At 42.3% G+C, this 27,477-nt stretch overlaps 1 protein-coding gene across 8 annotated transcripts in view; it reads left to right on the top strand.

The window, feature by feature from the left end:
* The window catches only part of LOC129541805 (myomegalin-like), a 214,533-nt gene that overhangs the window by 39,203 nt on the left and 147,853 nt on the right, over positions 1-27,477 (top strand). For all 8 annotated transcript variants that reach the window (XM_088835639.1, XM_088835637.1, XM_088835641.1 and 5 more), the window contains exon 4: positions 21,460-21,570. In XM_088835639.1, the coding sequence (XP_088691765.1) occupies positions 21,460-21,570 (111 nt within the window). The remainder of the gene's footprint in view (positions 1-21,459; positions 21,571-27,477) is intronic.

A 27,477-nucleotide genomic window follows, 5' to 3' on the forward strand; every position in this document is an offset into this window, starting at 1 on the left:
GTGTTGATCACTTCCTGTGTGTCAAGTAGGGTTCTCAGTATCAATATGTACAGTATCATCTCGTTTAATGCTCATGACAACCCTGTGAAGAAAACATGATCATCACCCCAATTTATAGCTGAGGAAATAAAGGTACAAAGAGAGTAACAAAGGAACTTACCCAGTGTCTCACAATACACTGAGAATACTTGACATTTTTTGTGACCTAAAACAGTAAGTACTTTCTGGTTGGTGATAATGAAAGTACTGGCTCATATGGGACTGGAGTCATGAACTCCTCCTATTTAGATGGGCACAGAGTGCAGTTTCATCTTTCCCAGGTAATTTTTAAATCTGTTTTATCTCCTGGTATTCTCCATCAGTTCAGTTCAGTTCCATTCATTTGCTCAGTCGTGTCCAACTCTTTGCAACCCCGTGAACCGCAGCACACCAGGCCTCCCTGTCCATCACCAACTCCCAGAGACTACCCAAACTCATGTCCATCAAGTTGGTGATGCCATCCAACCATCTCATCCTCTGTTGTCCCCTCTTCCTCCTGCCTTCAATCTTTCCCAACATCAGGGTCTTTTCAAATGAGTCAGCTCTTCGTATCAGGTGGCCAAAATATTTGAGTTTCAGCTTCAATATCAGTCCTTCCAATGAACACCCAGGACTGATTTCTCCATCATATGCTTTCTATTCCGTAATTTTGAACTGCTTGCAATTAAAAGCTGTTTCATACTTCCCAATCTTTGTTCCAGCTATTTCCTCTGCCTGGAATACCTTTGCTCTCCTATTCTTTACCTGGTTAAAGCCTGCTTATCCTTCAAGTTTTAGTTCAGGGCCTGTTTTTTCTTTGTCTTTAGGATGCCTACCCTAATTCTCCAATCTCAAAGTATATACCTAGATTCTAGGCAGTTCAAGGGCAAAGAAACCTCTTGTTCATCTTTTTCTAGTCTCTAGAACCTAGCATAATCAGGGTACACAGTAAGTGCTCAGTAGATGTTCATTAACTAAGCTAAACTTTTGAAAAGTGTTGACAGTTGTTATGTCGTATTTGTATTCCCCGTGGCCTCTGCTTCAGTATTCACTTAGTAAAATAATTCTGAGGAGGGTATAGGCAAAAGAGTCAGACACAACTTAGCAACTAAACAATAACAAGACAGTTTTTAGACACTTAACATATTTTATTTCAGCTCTTCTTCAGTTTCTTTTCCTAACTTATGAGATAGATATTATGTTACATTCATTATATGAGTGAGGAGACCAAGACTCAAAGAACTCCATGAAAGCTCTACCGGTATAAAGTGGCAGAGCCAAGGTAATGCCAAGAGTCAAGGTTCTTGGGGAAATGAAAGGACTATTCAGAAGGAGAGGTTACATTAGTGAAATGTGTGCAGTTTGGTTTTATGCAGAGAATTAAATGTCAAATGCTATAGAAAAGGCATGGAGTTAGTGGATATCTGTGGTTTTAGGTCTAGAGGAGGCCTCCACTGCCCTCCTCTGTTTACACATTCTCTAATAATGTTGACTTTAACATGAAAATGCCAGCTAGACTGGCTGCAATGTTTGCTTAATTATAGTCTGAAGCTAGCTTTTCCAGGCAGTCTGAATCCAACCACAGTGAGTCAGCCTGTTGAGGCCCCACCCATCCTGGCAGGTTTTTCCATTTGGGTCTTGAAATCTGGTGTGAAGATGGGGATGAGTCCTAAAAGGAACTTTTCTACCTTTATGGAGATCTGAGTTACCACATCCTGGGTTTCCTGTTCTAGTTTAAGTGAATCTGGGTCATGTCACTTCTGCCTTTAGGTCAAGCCATTTCAAGTGCTTCTTGAGTTTCTCTGTAATTATACCCTTGAAAAATGAATGCTACTGGTTAAGTGCATTTTCTTTTTTTCTTGTTTAAATTTTTAAATGGCATTTATCTTCCTCAAACCACAGTGCCCCAGGCATACTGGTATTCATTTGACTACTGTCTTGAGACTTTCACAAAGTTATTAGATGAAAAGGGAAGGAGAGTAAATCCTAAAGTTTTGGGAGTCATAAGCACAGAATATTTTTCTTCTTGTTAAACGTGACTTTTCAGAGGGATTCCACACAGTCATTCCACAGAACTTTAATTCCTAAGCAACATTGCCAAAAATAGGCATCAAATGAATCACTTTTTTCTTAAGAACTATAAATAAAACGAATGACTCTTCGTGCTGTCGATGATGCAGAGATGTATATGTTACCATTCTCAGAAAGTATACACTCTGACTAGGGACATAAGAAATTTAAATTACATGAAATTTGACTTAAATAACATCTAAGGGAAAAGAATTTCCTGGTGGCTCAGACGGTAAAGAATCTGCCTGCAATGCAGGAAACCTGGGTTCGATCCCCAAGTCAGGAAGATCCCCTGGAGAGGGAATGGCAACCCACTCCAGTATTCTTGCCTGGAGAATTCCATGGACAGAGGAGCCTGGTGGGCTATAGTCTATGGGGTCACAAAAAGTCAGACGACTAAGCGACTAACACTAACACACACATATGCATATAACAGAGCATCACAGAACAATATACTGGTTTGGAAGGATGTCTGTAATAACAATTACAAATTTAAGAATAAACAACAACAACAATTTGAGTATTACATAAAATAAGATCTCATTTAAAATTTTTTTTTCATTTTTATACAATTTTTAAATTTCCATTATTAAAAATATTGGCTATTTTCTCTATTTTGTACGATACATCCTTGAGCCTATCTTACACCCAACAGTTTGTATCTCTCACTCCCTCACCCCCATATTGTCCCTCCCTCCCCACTGGTAACTACTAGTTTGTTCTCTATATCTGTGAGTCTCCTTGTGTTGTGTTATATTTACTAGCTTGTTGTATTTTTTAGATTCCACTTAGAAGTGATATCATAGTATTTATAAGATCTCATTTTTGAGGGAGAAAAAAATAGAAATGTCTGGATGGACATATACCAAAATATTTAAAGTGAGCAGGTCTGAGTGAGAGGATTAGCCATGCTTTTTGCCTTCTTTAGTACTTTTTGTATTATCTAAATTTTGTGCGTTCACTTTGTCTAATTATTCAACAAATATTTCTAAAATGCTTACTATATACAGCATAGTGTCTTAAACACTGCAGATACAGTAATGGATATGCTGACTTGGTTCCTGCTCTTACAGAACTTACAGATTAGCCAATTACAACAGAGTTTAATCATCACAATGCTGTGGAAGCACTCAGGAGGGGCCCTTATCCAGACTTTAGGATCGGATAGGCTTTCTTTGGGCTTCCCTGGTGGCTTGATGGTAAAGAATCCAGCCTCAATGCAGGAGACGCTGTTTTAATCCCTGGGTCAGTAAGATCCCCTGGAGGAGGGCATGGCAACCCACTCCAGGATTCTTGTCTGGAGAATCCCCATGGACAAAGGAACCTGGTGGGCTACAATCTATAGGGTGGCAAAGAGTCAGGCATGACTGAAGTGATTGAACATGCATGCATGCAGGCTTCCTTTAGTAGTGCTTCCCAGGTGGCACCGGTGGTAAAGAACCCATCTGCCATTGCAGGAGACGTAAGAGATGCAGGTTCAAACCCTGGGTCGGGAAGATCTCCTGGAGGAGAGCATGGCAACCCACTCCAGTATCCTTGCCTGGAGAATTCCATGGACAGAGGGGCCTGGCGGGCCATAGTCCATGGGGTTGCACAGAGTCGGACACGACTGAATCAACTTAGCATGCACGCAGGCTTCCTTTAGTAGGTAATATCTAAATCAAATCCTTAGGGGCTAGTTGGAGATAGTGAAGTCAAAGTTGAGTGGAAATTGAAGAGGAATGTCTTTTCAGGCTTACACTGCTACCCATGAAAAGTTCTGGAGGCAGCAGAGAGCAATTTCAGAAACAGAAGGCTTTTTGTCATAGCAGAAGCACTAGAGTGTTGACTGGGGTTCAAGTTGGCTTTATCTCCCCCTCTTAACTCTGAACTCACGGTCAAAGCCTTATTGTTACAGCCATGGTTGTTCTTGGTATCATTTTGAACTCGGTTCTTATGCCTAGAGAAGGTCCTAACTGTGCATTTAAAATCACCTTCTTTGCTAGGGAAGAATGGAGAAAAATTAATGAAAATTTAGAAAAGTAAATGAGGCCATAAACTTACACATTCCCCCTGAATATGAAAAGCTCAGCAAACAATCTTTCCAGGTCCAACCGGTTGTAAACAAGCAACAGTAATTCCTGCTGGTGTTGGTCAGGCCAAACCGCAGGAGAATCAAGTTTGGAGTCTAGTTCTTGGAGCTCCCAGCATCGGTGCAGCACAACTGTTGTTTTGGCATGGAGCACATTTAACTGTCTCTGACAGCACTATTTCTGGCTGGGCCACTTATTTTTGGTGACCAGGGAAGTTGTTATTTGTTTTGTTTTTATATAGTTCGTAGTGCTGTAATGTGATGATGACGACACTGTGTTATTCCAGGATTGGAGGTGATATGGGTATGTATCCATGGTGGGGGAAGACAGCAGAGACTTCACTGGAACCCCTGTCCTAACTGCAGAATGACATTGCCTAAGACAGGGTTTATTTATCGACCTGATGTGACAGCTCTGTCGTTAGCTGGCCTGCCATCAGGCCAGTTATTTCAAGAAAAGGCTGTGTAGAGGATGGGTGTTTGTATGCTTCTGGGTTTAAGGGGGGAAAAAATCTAATGATATTGTTAGTATTTTGGCATTTAAAAAACTCTGAACTTCAGGGATTATGTTGAAATATCAGAAACAGAGTTTCAAAAGAATGATTTGTTTATTTTGCAACCCAAAAGAAAAAAAGCGGGATGTTTGTAGAGTTCTCAGTCTGCTTTCTGAGGCAGGCGTCAACAGCTGACTTCTGGAATACTGGACCCTGTGTGGGGCTGAAAGACCACGTTAATCAACTTTGATTGACATTCTCCTTATTAGAATGTTCTGCAGAAGTTATGCATATTCTTCAGAGCAGCCTGAGCATGTTTCTCCTGTGTCAAAATATAAAGCGGACTGTGTGTTCTTTCTGTTTTAATGTAAGGATGTAACAAAACTTTAATTTTTGATTGTTGATGTTGTTGTTCAGTCACTGAGTCACGTCCAGCTCTTTGCGACCCCATGGACTGCAGCACACCAGTCTTTCCTGTCCTTCACCATCTCCTGAAGCTTGCTCAAACTCAAGTCCATTGAGTTGGTGATGCATCCAACCATCTCATCCTCTCTTGTCCCCTTCTCCTCTTGCCTTCAATATTTCCAGGCCTCAGGGTTTTTACTAATGAGTTAGCTCTTCGCATCGGATGGCCAAAGTATTAGAGCTTCAGCTTCAGCATCAGTCCTTCCAATGAATATTCAGGACTGGTTTCCTCTAGGATTGACTGGTTTGATCTCCTTGCAGTCCAAGGGACTCTCAAGAGTCTTCTCCAACACCACAGTTCAAAAACATCAACTCTTTGGTGCTCAGCCTTCTTTTGATCCCACTCTCACATCTATAGATGACTACTGGAAAAGCACAGCTTTGACTATACAGACCTTTGTTGGCATGGTAATGTCTCTGCTTTTTAATATGCTGTCTAGCTTTTCTTCCAAGGAGCAGGTATCTTTTAATTTCATGGCTGCAGTCACCATCGGCAGTGATTTTGGAGCCCAGGAAAATACGCTGCTTTTGAATACCCTGTCTAGGAGTATCATAGCTTTTCTTCCAAGGAGCAAGCGTCTTTGAATTTCATGACTGCAGTCACTGTCCACAGTGACATTTGGAGGCCATGTCTGTGACTGTTTCCATAGTTTCCTCATCTATTTGCCATGAAGTGATGAGACCGGATGCCATGATCTTAGTTTTTTGAATGCTGAGTTTTAAGCCAGCTTTTTCACTCTCCTCTTTCACTTTCATCAAGAGGCTCTTTAGTTCCTCTTAGCCTTCTGCCATAAGGGTGGTGTCAACTGCATGTCTGAGGTTATTGGTATTTCTCCTGGAAATCTTGATTCCTGTTTGTGCTTCATTCAGCCCGGCATTTCACATAATGTATTCTGCATATAAGTTAAATAAGCAGAGTGACAATATACAGCCTTGATGTACTTCTTTCCTGATATGGAACCAGTCCGTTGATCTATGTCCAGTTCTAACTGTTGCTTCTTGACCTGCATATAGATTTCTCAGGAGGCAGGTAAGGTGGTCTGATATTCCCATCTCTTTCAGAATTTTTCACAGTTTATTGTGATCCACACAGTCAAAGGCTTTGGCATGAATAGTCAGCGAAGCAGAAGTAGATGTTTTTCTGGAATTCTCTTGCCTTTTCTGTGATCCAACGAATGTTGACAATTTAATCTCTGGTTCCTCTGGCTTTTCTAAATCCAGCTTGAACATCTGGAAGTTCTCAGTTCACATACTGTTGAAGCCTTCCTTGGAGAATTTTGAGCATAACCTTGCTAGTGTGTGAAATGAGTGCAATTCTAACTTTTGACAGAACATGGTAATCCATGAGTATTTAATAGTGAGGGCCACTTAGAGTATACTTTATTTAGTCTTTATGTTAGGACTCCATAATCTAAGTAGGATTGATATACATTTAGAAATGGTCAGTTCTAAATAATTTGCCTTGAATTGAACTTGAAATGGATCTTTATCGTAAAAGAATACTTTGTAAAGGCAAAGGACTGTACATGTTATTTCTCCCAGTTTTGTTTTTTTTATTCTTCTTTTTTAAAATAACAGCTTTATTGAGATGTAATTTACATACCATAGGAGTCATCCTTTTAAAGTGTATAGTTCCATGTCTTTTGTATATTCAATGAGCTGTGCAACAGTTCCCTCTATCTAGTTCCAGGATGTTTCTCATCACTCCCCACTAAACCATCATATCCATTACTAGTCACTCCCTGTTCCCTCTTTCCCCAGGCCTTGGAAACCACTCATATAATTTCTCCATGGATTTGTCTAGTCTGAAAATTTTGTATAAATAGAATCAAACAATGTATGACTCTTTGTGCCTGGCTCATTTCACATTAGAATAACGTTTTCAAGGTTCATTCATGCTGTAGTCTATGTCAGTAGTGTTCTATTATATGAATATACCAAACTGTGTATATTCATTCTTCTCTTTTTGTATATTTGGGATGTTTCTGCTTTTTTTCACTATTGTGAATGATGTTTCTATGAACATTCATATACAAGATTTTCTGTGGACATATGTGTCACTTCTTTTGGGTGTATACTATACCTGGGAGTGGAATTGCTCAGCCATGTAGTTACCCCATGTTTAATCCTTTGAGGACTAGCTTTGGTTTCTTCATCTTGAAAATGGAGAAAACTATGTTTTATAGAGGGCCAGGTAGTCAGATCCTCTGGGGTCACAGGAATATTATTTATAATGAAGGATACATTTTGAAAAGATGAAGAGACCTGGTGTAGAAGTAGTTCAGTTCAGTTCAGTCGCTCAGTCGTGTCCGACTCTCCGCGACCCCATGAATCACAGCACGCCAGGCCTCCCTGTCCATCACCAACTCCCGGAGTACACTCAAACTCATGTCTACAGAATCGGTGACGCCATCCAGCCATCTCATTCTCCGTCGTCCCCTTCTCCTCCCGCCCCCAACCTTTCCCAGCATCAGAGTCTTTTCCAGTGAGTCAACTCGTCGCATGAGGTGGCCAAAGTATTGCAGTTTCAGCTTTAGCATCAGTCCCTCCAATGAACATCCAGGATTGATCTCCTTTAGAATGGACTGGTTGGATCTCCTTGCAGTATAAGGGACTCTCAAGAGTCTTCTCCAACACCACAGTTCAAAAGCATCGATTCTTCGGCGATCAGCCTTCTTCACAGTCCAACTCTCACATCCATACATGACAACAGGAAAAACCATTGCCTTGACTAGACGGACCTTGGTTGGCAAAGTAATGTCTCTGCTTTTTAATATACTATCAAGGTTGGTCATAACTTTCCTTCCAAGGAGCAAGCGTCTTTTAATTTCATGGCTGCAATCAGCATCTGCAGTGATTTTGGAGCCCAAAAAAACAAAGTCTGACACTGTTTCCACTGTTTTTCCATCTATTTCCCATGAAGTAATGGGACCAGATGCCATGATCTTTGTTTTCTGAATGTTGAGCTTCAAGCCAACCTTTTCACTCTCCTCTTTCACTTTCATCAAGAGGCTTTTGAGTTCCTCTTCACTTTCTGCCATAAGGGTGGTGTCATCTGCATATCTGAGATTACTGATATTTCTCCCAGCAATCTTGATTCCAGCTTGTGCTTCTTCCAGCCCAGCGTTCCTCATGATGTACTCTGCATATAAGTTAAATAAGCAAGGTGACAATATACAACCTTGACGTACACCTTTTTCTATTTGGAACCAGTCTGTTGTTCTATGTCCAGTTCTAACAGTTGCTTCCTGACCTGCATACAGGTTTCTCAAGAGGCAGGTCAGGTGGTCTGGGATTCCCATCTCTTTCAGAATGTTCCACAGTTTATTGTGATCGACACAGTCAAAGGCTTTGGCATAGTCAATGAAGCAGAAATAGATGTTTTTCTGAAACTCTCTTGCTTTCTCCATGATCCAGCGGATGTTGGCAATTTGATCTCTGGTGCCTCTGCCTTTTCTAAAACCTGCTTGAACATCTGGGAGTTCACGGTTTATATACTGCTGAAGCCTGGCTTGGAGAATTTTGAGCATGACTTTACTAGCGTGTGAGATGAGTGCAATTGTCCGGTAGTTTGAGCATTCTTTGGCATTGCCTTTCTTTGGGATTGGAATGAAGACTGACCTCTTCCAGTCCTGTGGCCACTGCTGAGTTTTCCAAATCTGCTGGCATATTGAGTGCAACACTTTCACAGCATCATCTTTCAAGACTTGAAATAGCTCAACTGGAATTCCATCACCTCCACTAGCTTTGTTAGTAGTGATGCTTTCTAAGGCCCACTTGACTTCACATTCCAAGATGTCTGGCTCTAGGTCAGTGATCACATTATCGTGACTATCTTGGTCGTGAAGATCTTTTTTGTACAGTTCTTCTGTGTATTCCTGCCACCTCTTCTTAATATCTTCTGCTTCTGTTAGGTCCATACCATTTCTGTCCTTTATCGAGCCCATCTTTGCATGAAATGTTCCCTTGGAATCTCTAATTTTCTTGAAGAGGTCTCTTGTTTTTCCTATTCTGTTGTTTTCCTCTATTTCTTTGCATTGATCACTGAGGAAGTCTTTCTTATCTCTCCTTGCTATTCTTTGGAACTCTGCATTCAGATGCTTATATCTTTCCTTTTCTCCTTTGTTTTTCACCTCTCTTCTTTTCACAGCTATTTGTAAGGCCTCCTCAGACAGCCATTTCGCTCTTTTGCATTTCTTTTCCATGGGGATGGTCTTGGTCCCTGTCTCCTGTACAATGTCACGAACCTCCGTCCAGAGTTCATCAGGCACTCTATCAATCAGATCTAGTCCCTTAAATCTATTTCTCACTTCCACTGTATAATCATAAGGGATTTGATTGAGGTCATATCTGAATGGTCTAGTGGTTTTCCCTACTTTCTTCAATTTAAGTCTGAACTTCGCAATAAGGAGTTCATGATCTGAGCCACAGTCAGCTCCTGGTCTTGTTTTTGCTAACTGTATACAGCTTCTCCATCTTTGCCTGCAAAGAATATAATCAATCTGATTTCGGTGTTGACCATCTGGTGATGTCCATGTGTAGAGTCTTCTCTTGTGTTGTTGGAAGAGGGTGTTTGCTATGACCAGTGTATTCTCTTGACAAAACTCTATTAGCCTTTGCCCTGCTTCATTCCGTGCTCCAAGGCCAAATTTGCCAGTTACTCCAGGTGTTTCTTGACTTCCTACTTTTGCATTCCAGTCCCCTATAATGAAAAAGACATCTTTTTTGGGTGTTAGTTCTAAAAGGTCTTGTAGGTCTTCATAGAACCAATTAACTTCGGCTTCTTCAGCATTACTGGTTGGGGCATAGGCCTGGATTACTGTAATATTGAATGGTTTGCCTTGGAAACGAACAGAAATCATCCTGTCATTTTTAAGATTGCATCCAAGTACTGCATTTCGGACTCTTTTGTTGACCATGATGGCTACTCCATTTCTTCTAAGGGATTCCTGCCCACAGTAGTAGATATAATGGTCATCTGAGTTAAATTCACCCATTCCAGTCCATTTTAATTCACTGATTCCTAGAATGTCGATGTTCACTCTTGTCATCTCCTGTTTGACCACTTCCAATTTGCCTTGATTCATGGACCTAACATTCCAGGTTCCTATGCAATATTGCTCTTTACAGCACCGGACCTTGCTTCTATCACTGGTCACATCCACAACTGGGTATTGATTTTGCTTTTGCTCCATCCCTTTATTCTTTCTATAGTTACTTCTCCACTGAGCTCCAGTAGCATACTGGGCACCTACTGACCTGGGGAATTCCTCATTCAGTATCCTATCATTTTGCCCTTTGATACTGTTCATGGGGTTCTCAAGGCAAGCATACTGAAGTGGTTTGCCATTCCCTTCTCCAGTGGACCACATTCGGCTGTGGTCCATGTGATCAGATCGGCTAGTTTCCTGTGATTATGATTTCAGTATGTCTGCCCTTTGGTGCCCCCTAGCAATACCTACCGTCTTATTTGGGTTTCTCTTACCTTGGTCGTGGAAAATCTCTTCACAGCCGCTCCAGCAAAGTGCAGCCGCTGTACCTTACCTTGGGTGAGGGGTATCTCCTCAAAGCCGCCCCTCCTGACCTTGAAGGCGGAGTAGCTCCTCTCGGCCCTCCTGCGTCCGCACAGCCACCGCCTGTTGGACGTGGGGTAGCTCCTCTCGGCCGCCGGCCCTGGCCTCAGGCGTGGGGTAGCTCCTCACGGCCGCACCTCTTTGCGTCGTTCGTTGCGCCGGGGCCGGCGTCTCTCGCGTCGCGTCTGCGCCGCCGGGGCCGGCGTCTCTCGCGTTGCGTCTGTGTAGAAGTAGACAGACCTTATTAGTCACATGGGGAGTCCTAGAGTCACAGGGGTCTCTAGTGTCATGATGAAGACCCTGAGTATGAAATATGGGTCAGACTGTTGGAAGTTGCAGTCTGTGCACTTCCACTTCCTAGATAAGCTTATTTTCCTAGAGTGCAAAATGGATATAATAGATAATCCACTTACTTCACAGTGTTGTGGTGAAGATAAATGAAATAATACATGTAATGGAAGTGTTTTGTATATTGTCAAATCCCATACCAGTGATTGTTGTGAACATGGTATAATTATATCTACTTAATTTTGTAATACAAGTCAAAGTCATTCAAAACAGCCCGTAATTAAACTTTCGTAGTTCTTCAACTTAGATTTTATCCAAAAAGGATAGGAACTCCCAGACACACCAATGTATTATAAATAAAATATTTATATGTGATACAAACCATCCTTCTTCTCCCTGCCACATCCCTGCCTATCCCTACCCTCCAGTCCCAAACAAGCAGGGTTCCACTACTCTCCAGCCATTGGTATGCCTTTCCCATAGGGCTGTTTTGAAAATATGATAGTTAGCAAAGTCTACTGAGGTCCTAGTCGTCATTGCTGATTTTATCTTGGAAGTAAGTCTTTTATGCTCACTAGTCTCCTATTTCAGAGAAGGCAGTGGCACCCCACTCCAGTACTCTTGCCTGGAAAATCCCATGGACGGAGGAGCCTGGTAGGCTGCAGTCCATGAGGTCACTAAGAATTGGACACGACTGAGCGACTTCACTTTCACTTTTCACTTTCATGCATTAGAGAAGGAAATGGCAACCCACTCCAGTGTTCTTGCCTGGAGAATCCCAGGGAGCCTGGTGGGCTGCCGCCTATGGGGTCACACAGAGTCGGACATGACTGAAGTGACTTAGCAGCAGCAGCAGCAGCAGCAGTTTCCTCTTTCTCTTCCTGCACACAGGGCAACCAGAGCATTCAATCTGAACAGCTAGACTCCCACTACCTTTTAAGGCTCTGCCATGAGAGAGCTGGTGGTATGCTCTGAGATTCTTCAAAAAGTAACAGCTCTCTCATTGATGCTGCCTTTGATAATATTGTTTCTATGAGAAAATAGGTTTCAAACTAGACCCTCAGGATAGCTAAGGACCTTAAAAGCTCTCCAGAACTAACTCCTAGCTAATGTGTAAAGATGATAGACAGGGAGGCCTGGAGTGCTGCAGTCCATGGGGTCGCAAAGAATCGGACACAACTGAGTGACTGAACTGAATTGGACTGAATGTGTGAAGATTTTAACAATATCCCTGACAAGTGGTTCTTAAGTTTCAGTTGATTCCTTTCTGTGGCAGGAAATTTACTATCTCTTATAATGTTATGCTAAGTAAATATTTGATGTTTGAATATATGGATGGAGAGTGGCAATAAGTTCATTACATCCAACTCTACTAGAGAATTTATTCTTATATCTAATTGAAAGCTGCCTTCAATTCCTAGTTTTATTCCATCTAAAAGAGTTTTTTTAAAAAATAATGAATTTTCACAAAGAATAATAAAACATTTGAACATACAATAGAACAATAAAACAATAGAACATTCAAAGAACAAGAAAACATTTGTCCATGTGTCCAATATCTAAATTTTAACATATATTATTTTTGCTAATATGGTACAGATATAATTGCAACACTCTTAATAACCTACGTGGATCCCATCTCCTGAATTTTTTCCTACAGTTAATTACTGTTAAGTATTTTTCTTGAAGTCACACAATTAGAAAATTTCAGAACTGAGATGTGAACCCAGATGTCCTTGGTCAAAAGCCATTGCTCTTTCCACAATTCTGTGTTATATATAATAGTGATAACATTTATCACCAGTTTGTAAGTGGACAGCATTGATAAAATATCAAGGGTTACTTAAAATCTATTCTCCTTTCCTCTGCTTACCATATTAACTTACTTAAGAATTTTTTTGTTTTCATGAAATATAAAGATATGACTTATCACAGGAATCAAATTAGTGGAGTTTAAGTTGCAGAAGTTTTATTATATTTGAAAAGAATGTGTCAATTAAGATGATTAATCAGTTTTAGTGAAGTGGAACTATATTTTTAGGAGAGGGATTGCTAAGACATTAATGTGTCTTCAAGCATTTCCATTATAAGAACTGTCTGGGGGGTCTGAATATGATTCATCAAATGTGAGGCTGAGTTTTTTTTTTTTAAAGGCTGACTTGACAGTTGGTTATGTTAATGGGGCATGACATACAACAGCTGGGTTGTAATCTCCTGCTATTGTTGGCATTGATTGAGTTCTTAGTAAAGTCTTATTTCCAGTCTGGTCTAATACATTAAGAAGCGGTGGGAAGGAGAAATTAAGAAAAGAGCAGGGGAGAGCCATTAATGTTTGGAAAACATATTTTGAGATAAGAGTAAAGATTTTTTATGTACTATGTACAGAAGGAAGAACAAAGACAGAGGCACTGCCCCATGTTCAGGAACCTGCATGTTTGTTCCCTTAGCAGTGCAGAGCTTATCCAAAGGTCTGAGAGATCCTAGTTGAGAAAGTCTAGGGTGAAGCCCAGGTGTGTTTTTTGTTTGTTCAAGCCACAAAACACAAGTAAAATAAAGCATAAACAATAAGCAAATAACCAGTCTTCCTAGTAAGAGGTTCCTGGCCCTCTGGCACTGCCTTCCTCCTCACCCTTTGTTCAAACTGAGAGCCAGGATCTGCCTAAAGGAACAAAGCTGGACTCCTCATCCTGACTTTCAATATCTTTCTGAAATGGTTCTTTACTACTCATCTTCTCTGTCCCCTACACAGGACAGCCTGTGCCCTTTGTTTCAGTCCAGTGGGTCATCTGCACTGCTGCTTATGTTCTACCCTCCTAGATTGCCTTGTATTCTCCCTCTAGTCTATACAAACTTGATTCATCCTTTAAGGAGAGCTAAAATGTCATTTCTCTCTGGAACCTTCTCTGGTAGCCTCTTTCTCCTAATTTCTGTAGTTTTTGCTATTTGTATAGTTTATACTATCCTTTGTTATTTGTCATATGTAGTATTATTCCCCATTTTTTCAGAACACTTGTTTACACTTCAGATTCTGCATTGTGTGTTAAAATTAGCCTGTTAGAATAATTTATTTTACTTGTAAAATTACCTTTAGCTATGTTCTTCATCCTACAAGAACTGCTGAATCTTGTATACACATTACATTCTATTAGGATTAAATCCAGTGAGATCAAAGTCAGCAGGTTAATTATTCATCCATTCTTTTATTCAACAAGTATTTTTTGAGCAGAATGTGTCAGGCACTATTCTGGATACAGACAACATAGAAGTGAACAAAACAGGCCCAAATCCTGGCTTTCTCATGGAGTTTGCATGCTAGTGGGAGAGACAAACAAGAAAGAAAATAAGTAAATACAGTATTTTAGAAAATTATAATGCTGCTGTTGCTGCTGCTAAGTCATTTCAGTCGTGTCCAACTCTGTGCGACCCAATAGGCGGCAGCCCACCAGGCTCCGCCCTCCCTGGGATTCTCCAGGCAAGAACTATGGGATTAAAAAAACAGTGAAGGAGATAATGGAGGGCTGGAGTGAGGCATAGGGTGAGTTACAATTTTAAATAGGGTGGTCACCTCATTGAGGAAGTGATATTTGATCCAAGACTTGAAGAGAGTAAGGAAGAGAATCATGCAGATAACTAAAGAAAGCATGCCATTCAGAAGGATCAGTTAGCTGAAAGGTCCTGAGAGGGAGGGGGTGTTTTGGTATTTTTGAGAAACAGCAGAGAAACCATGTGGCTGGAGGAGGGTATGTAGGGGGAGAGTAGCAGAGGAAAAAAGTAAAAGAGAGGGCAGGAGAGGGGCTCCAGATTACTCAGGGCCTCAGGCCTAACGGGCTAATGAACGGATTTAGCCTTTCAGTCTCAGTTAGATAGGAAGCCACTGGTGGTTTCCAGCAGAGGAGTAATCTGATATTTTAAAAGGCTCACTGTGGCTGCTGTGCTAAGTATCACTGCTATTAGGGGAGCAAGGGTGGGAGCAGGGTGACCAGTTAAAGGACTATTCAAGTAGCTTAGGGGAGGGGCTTCCCTGGTGTCCAGTGGCTAAGACTCTGGGCTCCCAATGCAGGGGACCTGCATTCAATCCCTGTTCAGGGAACTAGATACCACATGCCACAATTAATGATTCTGCATGCCATGACTAAGACCCAGCACAGCCAAATAAATATTAAATAAATAAAACCACGTTAAAAAAATTAGCTTAAGGGAAAGATCACAATATCTTGGGCTGGAGTGGCAAAGGTACCAGCAGTCATGGTGGTAGATAGATTCTCTGTATGTATTGAAAGTAGAATTAGGCAGATTTATGGACAGATATGATGTGTGTGAAAAAGAAGGGTCAAGAATAATTCAAAGTTTGAGGCCCAAACAACTCTAAATATTGGTGATTACAAACTGAAATGCAATCCAAAGAAGAAACATGTGCTGGGAAAAATCAGGAATTCAGCTTTATATATTATGTGTGTGAGATATCTGTATTCAACTGGAGATTTCTGCTAGGAAGTTAGATACAGATTGGAATTCAGGAGAAAGATCAAGATGGGCATATAAACTTAGAAATTTAAGTAAATAAAACATCTCTTTTCTAGTCATCATTCTAGCAGATGTAGTTTCTTTGGAACCATTAAACCAACTTTTTTTATATTATTGGAAAATTATGAAAATAATATAAGCAAGCTAGTCCATATTAAAAGATCAAATCAGCAAAAAAGAAATATATATACAATACTTATCTGTTCATTGAAGTGAAGTTGAGTTGCTCAGTCATGTTCAACTCACTGTGACCCCATCTACTATACAGTCCATGGAATTCTCCAGGCCAGAATACTGGAGTGGGTAGCCTTTCCTTTCTCCAGGGGATCTTCCCAACCCTAGGGATTGAACCCAGGTCTCCTACCTTGCAGGTGGATTCTTTACCAGCTGAGCCACAAGGGAAGACCAAGAATACTGGAGTGGGCAGCCTATCTCTTCTCCAGTGAATCTTCCCGACCCAGGGATCGAACCAGGGTCTCCTCCATTGCAGGTGGATTCTTTACCAACTGAGCTACCAGGGAAGCCCTTCTTAACAAATATTTAGGGAGTACTTCCTAAATATCCTGCAATGAGAATATGAAGACATAAAATATGCCTTGCCAGCCCTCAAGACATTCTAGTCTGATTGAGGTGATTGTATACTGTGGCACAGTGGGATGAATGAACTGGAGAGGTCTTCTTGGCAATTGTGGGAGCTGAAAGAATGTAGAAAGTCATTTCAGTTGTTGACCCCTGGGCAACTTACAGACTATTGGGTTGGTCAAAAGTTCACTGGGGTTTTTCTATAAGATGTTCTGAAAAATCCTGAATGAATTTTTTTGGCTAACCCAATAGTTAGATACATGAACAGTTAAAAGCTCTAAAATGTGTAAATAAACCTGCAGGACAGTAGAAAAGCAATACCATGAGGCAGCACATGAGCACTTGCCAAATGTTACTATTTGCCTTAAGTGTTCAAGAGGAAAAATTTCCCAGTCTGGCTAGCAGGGAAGGCTTTGAGTGAAAAATGAACTTGAAATGAGAGGCAAGCTGTCTTGAGAGGGTATGATGGTTTTTCTTTTATGCTAGGAGTAACGAGATGCCTGTGAAGGGGTTTTAAGTAAGACTTAAGTTTTGACAATAATGTTTTCAAAATAATGGAGTTTTTCTAGCTGTAATAAGAAGAGATGGCTGGATGAAATCTGGCAGAGAGGATAGATAACTGTTGCAAAAGTTTTTGCTTTTGTGGATTGTTGTGGGAATGTTGTGGGAATGGCACATTCAAGTTGAACTAACTAGCAAAGAGTTGGTTGCCTATATAGGGCTAGATCTTGGGTAAGACAGCTTGGTTTGGGATGTGGGGACTGTTTGGGAGGCAAAAATGATAGCCCTAAAAGCGGACAAAATCTCTAAGGGAGAAAATGTGAAAAGAAAAAATTCAGAAGGCTAAGGACTACTTGTCATTTAAGCAGTAGCGTTAAAGAGCCAGGAAATTAAAAAAAAAAAGAAAACAACACAGAAGAGGCTAGAGAGATAGGAAAAGAACAAGGGATCACAGAGTTTAAGAGGAAATAAGGTTAATGGTGGCTCAGAGGTTAAAGCGTCTGCCTCCAATGCGGGAGACCGGGGTTTGATCCCTGGGTCGGGAAGATCCCCTGGAGAAGGAAACAGTAACCCACTCCAGATTCTTGCCTGGAGAATCCCATGGACAGAGAAGTCTGGTAGGCTACAGTCCACGGGGTCACAAAGAGTTGGACACGACTGAGCGACGGAACGGACGGAAGAAAGAAATACCTAGGTTGGATAAGAACACCTGTATTTAACTTATATGCAGAGTACGTCATGAGGAACGCTGGGCTGGAATCAAGATTGCCGGGAGAAATATCAATAACCTCAGATATGCAGATGACACCACCCTTATGGCAGAAAGTGAAGAGGAACTCAAAGGCCTCTTGATGAAAGTGAAAGAGGAGAGTGAAAAGACTGGCTTGAAGCTCAACATTCAGATAACGAAGATCATAGCATCTGGTCCCATCACTTCATGGGAAATAGATGGGGAAACAGTGGAAACCGTGTCAGACTTTATTTTGGGGGGCTCCAAAATCACTGCAGATGCTGATTGTAGCCATGAAATTAAAAGACCCTTACTCCTTGGAAGGAAAGTTATGACCAACCTAGATAGCATATTAAAAAGCAGAGACATTACTTTGCCAACAAAGGTCCGTTTAGTCAAGGCCATGGTTTTTCCCGTGGTCATGTATGGATGTGAGAGTTGGACTGTGAAGAAAGCTGATCACCGAAGAATTGATGCTTTTGAACTGTGGTGCTAGAGAAGACTCTTGAGAGTCTCTTGGACTGCAAGGAGATCCAACCAGTCCATTCTAGAAGAGATCAATCCTGGGTGTTCATTGGAAGGACTGATGCTAAAGCTGAAACTGCAATACTTTGGCCACCTCATGCGATGAGTTGACTCACTGGAAAAGACTCTGATGCTGGGAGGGATTGGGGTGGGAGGAGACGGGGACGACAGAGAGTGAGATGGCTGGATGGCATCACCGACTGGATGGACATGAGTTTGAGTGAACTCCGGGAGTTGGTGATGGACAGGGAGGCCTGGCGTGCTGTGATTCATGGGGTCGCGGAGAGTCGGACACGACTGAGCGACTGAACTGAACTGAACTGAACTGATTCATATTCAATTTTACTTTCCATAAAGCTTCTATTTAATTATCTTACATGATGAAAGAATACAAGTAGACATCAAAAGCATGATTAAACACTAATCTAGAATTTGGTATCTGATTCCCCTGTGAAAAATGGGGTCTTCCCTCATGGCTCAGGCAGTAAAGTATCCTCCTGCAATGCAGGAGATGTGGGTTTGATCCCTGGATCAGGACCTCTGAAGAAGGGAATGGCAACCCACTCCAGTATTCTTGCCTGGAGAATCCCATGGACAGAGGAGCCTGGCAAGTTACAATCCATGGGGCCCCAAGAGTCAGACATGACTGAGCGACTAAGCATGCATGTACATTCAAAATGGAGGTAATAATGACTAGGTTATTCCTCTAGAAGCTTAGGCCAGGAAAAGGCCTTAAAAAATCACCTGGTTTCAACTACTTCATTTTATAAAGGAGGGCAGTTAGGCCTCTAGAGAATTGTACTCCCAAGGTCATATAGTTACTTAGTAACAGAGCTGGGACCAGAAAAAGGATCTTTTTGAGTTTTAACTTAGACTTTTCTCTTCCTCACTGTCTCTACCCAAGCCTAGATGACATTCACTTATTCTAAAAGCACTGATTTAATGGAAATAGCTCATTGGAAGGACTGATGCTAAAGCTGAAACTCCAATACTTTGGCCACCTCATGCGATCAGGAAAAGAGTCTGATGCTAGGAGGGATTGGGGGTGAGAGGAGACAGGGATGACAGAGAATGAGATGGCTGGATGGCATCACTGACTGGATGGACATGAGTTTGAGTGAACTCCGGGAGTTGGTGATGGACAGGGAGGCCTGGCGTGCTGTGATTCATGGGGTCGCAAAGAGTCGGACACGACTGAACAACTGAACTGAACTGAACTGAACTGAAATGCATTTTAAATGTGCATTTTAAAAAAATGAAGACTATATTGTCTTAAGTTACCAGTGGTCTAGGTAGGAAATGTGTTGTCTATTTATCATTCAAATCCGTTCAAAAGAAAATGCTCAGACATGTCCATCTCTCTGTGGCCCCGTGGACTGCAACCTGCCAGCCACCTCTGACCATGGGATTTCCCAGGCAAGAATACTGGAGTGGGTTGCCATTTCCTCCTCCAGGATTTGAGAGAATGCTCAGTTCTAATTGTGCCTCCTGAGTCCACTTTATTCACTCAAACTTTTTTTATCTTTCAAAGCAAATTGCAAGTGCAACTTCTAGTCGAAGCTTTCTTTCTCTCACCATCCCAGTTAAAATGAATCACTCTTCTGGGTCCCCATAGATTCAGTATTTTTCAAAGCTTCCGGACAAAACTTATTAGTAGGTCTTGAAATCAATTCAGTGGGTCACTTCCAAAATGAGAAATGGAATAGAAAATATCAAAGAGCATCCATCCCACAGAGTGCTGGTTAACATTACTTTGGGGAATTTGTACTTCAGTTGTGTGTGTGTGTGTGTGTTCATGCGCTGGATTCCAGTATGAAGTGTAAAAAGTTTAAATAACACAGGCCATAGCGTAAAACACATGCATACGTGCATGCTAGGTCACTTAAGTCTTGTTCGACTCTTTGTAACTCTGTGGACTGTAGCACCCCAGGCTCCTCTGTCCATGGGGTTCTCCAGGCAAGAATACTGGAGTAGGTTGCCATGCCATCTTCAAGGGGATTAACCCACGTCTTTTACATCTGCTGCATTGGCAGTTGGATTCTTTATCACTCACGCCACCTGGGAAGCTCAAAACATAAGCATCTATATCTATATGGCCATCTATCTCTTGGAAGGTTGGGACTGTCTTCATCTTTGTATCCCTCTTGCTCAGTTTATCAACTGTTGGGTACAAAGGGGATGTTGATTGGAATTATTATGTATAAGGAATTAGATGAATGAAGAGCAGGTGGTGTGGAAAGGAAATGACTACTTGAATTAAGTATAAAATTTTTGTTTTCTTTACTTTGAATGTTAATATTAAGTTTTTTGGGTTTTTTTTCACGCTAGTATTATTGCAACCGAGAACCTGCGTTTGGTATCTGTGCTGTGGCATTGTCCCCCAGTCACCTTCAATGTCCCGTGTGGTGTGGTATAAATAATACTTCCTGCTAATGTTGCAGCTGTCATTCAAGGATCTTAAATTGCTTTAGGAGCAGGATCTGGTGATGAGTGCCTGGATCCACTTGGCAGGTGCTGGAGTTAAGAACTAGTGACTGGGTGAAATCTCTGGGCTCCAGTCTGACGCCTCCCTTCATCACCTCCCACCTTCTTTTTTTCCCTCATCCCTTAAAGGGAGTAGCCTTTGACCCTGGCTCTTTCAGCTGGTGTAGCTGGTAGAGAGTTTGCAAAGATTGCACTGGACTGGAAGAATGGTCCTTTCTTTGGAGGTAGCTCAGGTATGTGGACTTCCCAGTGGTAGTTCAGTGGTAAAGAATCTGCCTGCCAGTGCAGGAAACACAGGTTTGACCCCTGGGTTGGAAAGATCTCCTAGAGAAGGAAACAGCAACCTATTCCAGTATCCTTGTCTAGGAAATCCTGTGGACAGAGGAGCCATGGGGTCACAAAGAGTCAGACATGACTGAGCACGCACAGGCACGTACACCCATATACACACACGCAGGTGTAGGGGGAGGTGAGCAGGATAAGAAAGGCCATTTCTCTAACTGCCTCAGGGCTTGAAAGGTCCAGGGAGAAAACCTGGGAAGGAACTGATTAGAGGTGAGCTTCTGGTTATCAAAGGGAATTAGAAACCCCTCTGATAAGTCCTTCTTGAAGATCTGCACCTGATAGGAAGGGGATATTTCCACACATGGTCACCATTCCATGGACCACTTTGTATACTTGCAGTCGCACTGTCACCTTGAATTACTCCCCTTCCCCATTTCCTGGGAGCTTCTGGGGGGTGAGCCCCCGTCTCTTTTAGGAGAAACTGTTAACTGCTTACAGTTGGGCCTGGGAGACTGCAAGAGTGAGAGCTGAGTCCTAGCTCGGAGTCAGGTTACACCACTTGTGTTTGAGTTCACGCAGCATGTTCCTCTGTCAGGGATTCCGCAAATATCTCCCGAGGTAAAAAAGGAAAGCGGGTGCGCTCCAGCACCAGAGCAGCAAGCCCAGGCCCAAGCGCGGGAGGCAGCCAGCCGCCAGGGCCATGTCACCGTAGCCTTGCAGTGTGGCCGCCGGCTCACTTCATGCCGCGGTGCAGGCGCACCGCATTCCTGGGCTGAGGGGGGCGACCGGGCACGTGCTCCTCCCCATGGGTTGCCCACCATGTCTAATGGATATCGCACTCTGTCCCAGCACCTCAATGACCTGAAGAAGGAGAACTTCAGCCTCAAGCTGCGCATCTACTTCCTGGAGGAGCGCATGCAGCAGAAGTATGAGGCCAGCCGGGAGGACATCTACAAGCGGGTGAGTGCTGGGGGGGCTGCCACTCCGCTGGAGTGGCGGGGGGCCAGTGTGGACACATCAAGATGCTGGGTTGTTCCTATGTTCCTCTTCGTGCTGTGCGAACTAGCGAGGGAGGTGGTTCCGGGCCGGCTCTGGTCACCTTCACACTGCGTGACCTTGGACAAGCCCATTTCACCTCTTTTATTTCCTACTCTCCTACTCTGTAAAAATAGGGAGTGGGATTAAATCAGAGGCTCCCAAAGTCTGGTGTGGAACTGTGGAGAGCAATCACCTTGGGAGCTGCTTTAGAAGTGTAGCTACATTCCTGACTCACCCCCAGGGATTCTGATTTAGTAAGGGAGAGGGAGCTTAGAAATCAGCATTTTTAAACAACCCCTGGAAGAGACTGAAGCTGGTGGTTTTTAAGTCCCATACTCTGCTTAGAGCAGGGAGCCTTCTAGCTCTGTCTGGCACATGGGGGCAGGAAATGATGCCTTGAAGGAAAGGGCAGGGATGGAGGACATTTCTCTTCCTTGAGAAATCCATGATTTGTTTTTGAAAATGATTATTCAGATGAGTTTCTGGGACAGAATGTTAGTCATTTTCATCTTTTGGAATAGTTCACCTTAGAATGAAGAAAGGGTATTGATGGAATGAACAGCCTGTTGGCCTTGGGTGGGGTGGGAGAGGGAATGGCAGCGTCCCTGGAAGGGAGGGCTATCTTAATTGATGGGGGAGTGGGGTGGGGAAGGAAGACTGGGGGGTATTGGCTGAGTTGAGGGTGAGACAGCACCTTGGTAAGAGGACATTAGGCTATGGTTTACAAGGATTAAGCTTCCTAACTGGTTGCCACAATGTTGGTTTCCTTAGCTTTCTTAGTGTCTGGGCAAGCAGGAACTGAAGTGGCCTGAATGACCTGGAGTTGATGGCCTCTGACTTTGTTAGAGATTCTGAATCTCCAGCTGTTCATACCAGAAGACTACATGAATATTATCATTATCTGTGTGTGCCCTGTCCTGTTGAGAAGAAGGTTGGGATGCATTACAGGCTGCTAGATAATGCTTTGGATCAGAGGAATAATTGGTGTCTGTGAGACCCAAACCACTCTTTGGTAAATTGAACTATTATGAGCAGCTAAATCTGAGGCATTTAGCCCTATTTTCTGTCTTTCCTGGATTTCCATGTTTTAACCTGAATTTTCCTGAAATTGATCAGACTCATCTTTCATCTTTTATGTGGCTATATAGTGAGGTGGGCTTCCCTGGTGGCTCAGCTGGTAAAGAATCCACCCTCAGTGCAGGAGACCTGGGTTGGGAAGATCCTCTGGAGAAGGGAAAGGTTACCCGACTCCAGTATTCTGGCCTGGAGAATTCCATAGACTATATAGTCCATCAGTTCAGTTCAGTTCATTTCAGTCGCTCAGTCGTGTCCAACTCCTTGTGACCCCATGAATCACAGCACGCCAGGCCTCCCTGTCCATCACCAAATCCCGGAGTCCACTCAAACTCATGTCCATAGAGTCGGTGATGCCATCCAGCCATCTCATTCTCTGTTGTCCCCTTCTCCTCCTGCCCCCAACCTTTCCCAGCATCGGAGTCTTTTCCAGTGAGTCAACTTGTCACATGAGGTGGCCAAAGTATTGGAGTTTCAGCTTTAGCATCAGTCCTTCCAATGAACACCCAGGATTGATCTCCTTTGGAATGGACTGGTTGGATCTCCTTGCAGTCCAAGAGACTCTCAAGAGTCTTCTCCAGCACCACAGTTCAAAAGCATCAATTCTTTGGCGATCAGCTTTCTTCACAGTCCAACTCTCACATCCATACATGACCACTGGAAAAACCATAGCCTTGACTAGACGGACCTTTGTTGGCAAAGTAATGTCTCTGCTTTTTAATATACTATCAAGGTTGGTCATAACTTTCCTTCCAAGGAGTAAGTGTCTTTTAATTTCATGGGGTTGCAAAAAGTCGGACACAACTAAGCAACTTTCATGAGTGTGCCTCATTGGAACTGCCGGTAGTCAAGGAGGATATTGCCGAGTGAGGGTTGGTAACAGAGAGAGGAAGAAGGGGAGCATGAGTAGCAGTATTTGCCTTGGAGTAGGAATAGTGAATAAATTTGCTCACTGTTCAAAGAAAGGAAATTTTTCCTACTAACTGTCTCTAAAGCAAGGCAGAAGGAAGGGACGATTTCTTAGATAATTTGAGAGAGAGGATTTTTTTTAGCTTGAATCAAGTGACTGCTTGAGTCATTTCATCTCATTTAGTCTCACCCTCTGCTCTGCAGTGGCTAAGGAGACGGTCTTCAGGGAAACTTTGGGTCCATGTGAGAGGGCACCATTGCTCTCCTGGAGAAGTGTAATTACGATTATAGGGACTTGTTAGGCAGTCCAATGGTTAGGACTCTGTGCTTCCAATGCAGGGGGCAAGGGTCCCATCCCTGGTCAGGGAACTAATATCCCACAAACCATGTGGTGCAACCAAAAAAAAAGGATTATAGAAGCTGCATGGGAGCATGGTCTGGGGTAAGAGAAAATTGTCACCTGCAGAGGTGGCAAGCCTTTTGTTAGACTTCAGTATTGCCATGAGGCTTCCCAGGTGGTGTTAGTGGTAAAGAATCTGCCTGCCAATTAAGGAAATGTAAGAGACATGGATTTGATCCCTGGATGGGGAAGATCCTCTGGAAGAGGGCATGACAACCCACTTCAATATTCTTGCCTGGAGAATCCCATGGACAGAGGAGCCTGGTGGACTACAATCCATAGGGTCACAAAGAGCTGAACACAACTGAAGCAACTTAGCGTGCATGGACACAATGCCATGAGTCCCACTCAGGTGGTAAAAATGACTCTATCTCTTTTTGGTCATAAAAGCAGAGTAATCAGGCAGCTACTGGCCTCATATAGTTTGGGGAATCTTAAACCTTGTGGGGTCACAAAGGGACTAACATATTTGAATGGGAAACACATGCATGGGAATATCTGAGGGTGAGATTAAAAGGACCAAACTGCTCCATTTTTAAATATCATAATAACTATTACTACTAGTAGACATATAACTACTGCCTACTTGAGTATTCTGTACTCCCTCCTTTCACTTCTCATCATACCTTTATTCCATTCACCTGTCAGATCACTCATCCCATTTTGCTGTGATTATTTGGGAAGCACCAACAGCTTAGGTTAACATGCCCTCATTGGGGAAGCAGAACACTTAAAGCCTTTATCAATCATTAATATAGTTGAAATTAGTTTATCACACTTTGTAGTGATGAGGGATTGATAGAAATCAGGGCAGTTCCACTTTGACAGAAGGATAGAGGACTAGAAAACCAGAAATCAGGAGCCCTGGACAACCAGAGACCTGGATGAGTTACTTAGCCTTTCTGAGCCTCTTCCAGTTCCTGCAGAACTGGCATTAAGGCTAATGCACAGCAGCAGAGGCACTGAAGGTTATCTGTTGCGAGTGTGAATAAATAGCCACCATAAGGATTTAATAAGAAGACATATCCAGGCACCTTGTGAACTTCATCACGTTATACATATATGAGAGGGCAGTAGTTGTATGCCTACTATTGTAACAGTTATTATGATATTTAAAAATGAAGCAGTTTGGTTCATTTAATCTCACCCTCAGATACTCCCATGCATATGTTTCACATTTAACCGTGTTAGTCCCTTTGTGACCCCGCAAGGTTAGGACCATGAATTAGCAGTCATGTTGGCAGAGACAAGGAGAGTGATATGTGATGCATCACATGGTAAGTCAGGTAGTTCAGATAAGAATTTAGAACCCTGTTCTGTGGCTAAAATTAGCTTGATTTTTCTTTAGTGTTCAAAGGACTCTTCTTTAAATATAGTAAAAGCATTAAATCATACTCAACTAAGATAGTCTGCATTAATTTGGGTATTGTATGCATGGTTCTCTTAAAGAAAACTAGTATTTGTGAAAAATGTAAGAAAATTCTATTGTGAATAGGAATTATTTTATCACTTTACATATATTTTACTATGGCAAACTTTTGTTAGTTGTACTGAAGAGTAAAAACTACTGTTTTAGAGACAAGCAAGCATTTCACCATGGTGACTATAGGGAATGGAAATATGAGAAACTTTAGGAGAAAAGGACTAGAGAGAGGGTTCTGTCTTTCTCTTTCCAAGTAGCAAGTCCTCCTTTATGTAGCTAATTGAGGGAAAGACTAAAGTAGATATACACAATTCTTAATTGTAAAGGAAGCTACAAGGCTGTTTAATTTTAAGAGAAATTGTAAGAGTTAGTTATATAGAAACCTACAAGTATCAACTTCAAAGCAAGTAAATGTAAAAGGAGTTAAGGGTTTCTCTCTTTCAAGCTGTTCATAGAATTAAGAAATAAAATAGTATTAAATTATACATAAGAATTGGTTCTGTGAGACTGGCTACTGTTTGTTGAGTGTTTAAGTTAAACTACCTTTAAGCTTCAACTTTTGTAAATGAATAGACACACAGGTGGAGGCTGTGTACCCTCAGCACAGAACAACTGGGGCATGTACCTACGTGATTCGGTGCCACCGCCCCCTCATGGTAGCATATATTAATTGTAGGTTCAGAGTGTGGGGTAGACAATATCTGAAACACAGAAGGGAGAGATCACTGCAGTACACAGAGCTCCTGATTCTGGAGCAAAGTCAAGTCAGAAAACTGTAAGTGGTCTACAGCTGAGCATGGCCCACTCCCAGGGAGACTGGCTTGTTAGCATTTCTGAACTGCAGCTGCTCTGGTAAATAATTTCTGGGCGGCAACTTGGCGAACTTCCTCGTTGTTGTTGATTATCTAATCCTGACTCTTCTCATGATAGCCAAGTGTGCCGCCACTAGAAATATGACCAACCCTGGAATTTATGAAATCCACTGCTGTGTGGTAAACACCCGATCCCCAAACAGCACACTAAAACCTCCATCCACAGTGTTTTGCCACATGATGACTACTTACTTGTTAACCTTGTTTGAATTTATTATTATTCAAGGTCATTTTTAAAAAGACTTAAGGTTTCATTCTCAGAATGGAATTTAAAATCTGACAAGGTCAGTTCCTGTTGCTTAAGCAACAGGAGAAATTGAATGTTATCCTGGACCAAATAGAGTCTGTGTTGAATATGATATAATTGATGCTGGAAGTTAAAGTGGTTTTGGCCTTTAGGATAGGAGTTGAAAGAGTTGTGTTCTCTTGTTTTGTGGCCTTTAAACTGCCTGACTTCTTTGAGCTGTGGTTTCTCTTCTTTTGAGACTGGATGTTTTTCCTGAGACTACTTTGATGTTTGCTGCTGCTGCTAAGTCCCTTCAATCGTGTCCGACTCTGTGTGACCCCATAGACGGCAGCCCACCAGGCTCTGCCGTCCCAGGGATTCTCCAGGCAAGAACACTGGAGTGGGTTGCCATTTCCTTCTCTGATGTTTATACATAGCTTATTTCTGCAGCTAAGTTTTTAAAACGGCCCACTGACTTTACTTGGCTACCAAATTTTTATCATCCCTGCTACTCTGCTGTCACTGGGTGCAAGGAACAAGACAGATTTGAGATGAAATCTTGGTTCTACCACTGGCTACCTGGGTTACCTTAGACAAATGCTAGAGTTTATCTTTGCTGAAGGGGGTGTTGTAATATTTTCTATCTTAAAGGATCTGAAGGAGGATCATATGAGCCTATTAATTGAAATCAGCACAATGCCTATCACATGGTAGAAAGCCATCACGTAATTTTTGCCGCTGCTATGACAAACTGAGAGGTGGCCAAATTATCCAGATCAGTCCAATTACTGAACATGTTCAGTTTGGACCATTTTTTATTCCGAATCAGTTTCTTCATCCTCAGTAGTGGACTCGGGACCGTTTGTCTCCATTCTTCATTTTAGTTTGCCCATGTATAAGTAACATAATGTAATCCAAGTGTCTT

The sequence above is a fragment of the Moschus berezovskii genome, chromosome 4 (genome assembly GCF_049115385.1).
Source record: "Moschus berezovskii isolate FMDL1 chromosome 4, NW_MosBer_1.0, whole genome shotgun sequence".
NCBI lineage: Eukaryota > Metazoa > Chordata > Mammalia > Artiodactyla > Moschidae > Moschus > Moschus berezovskii.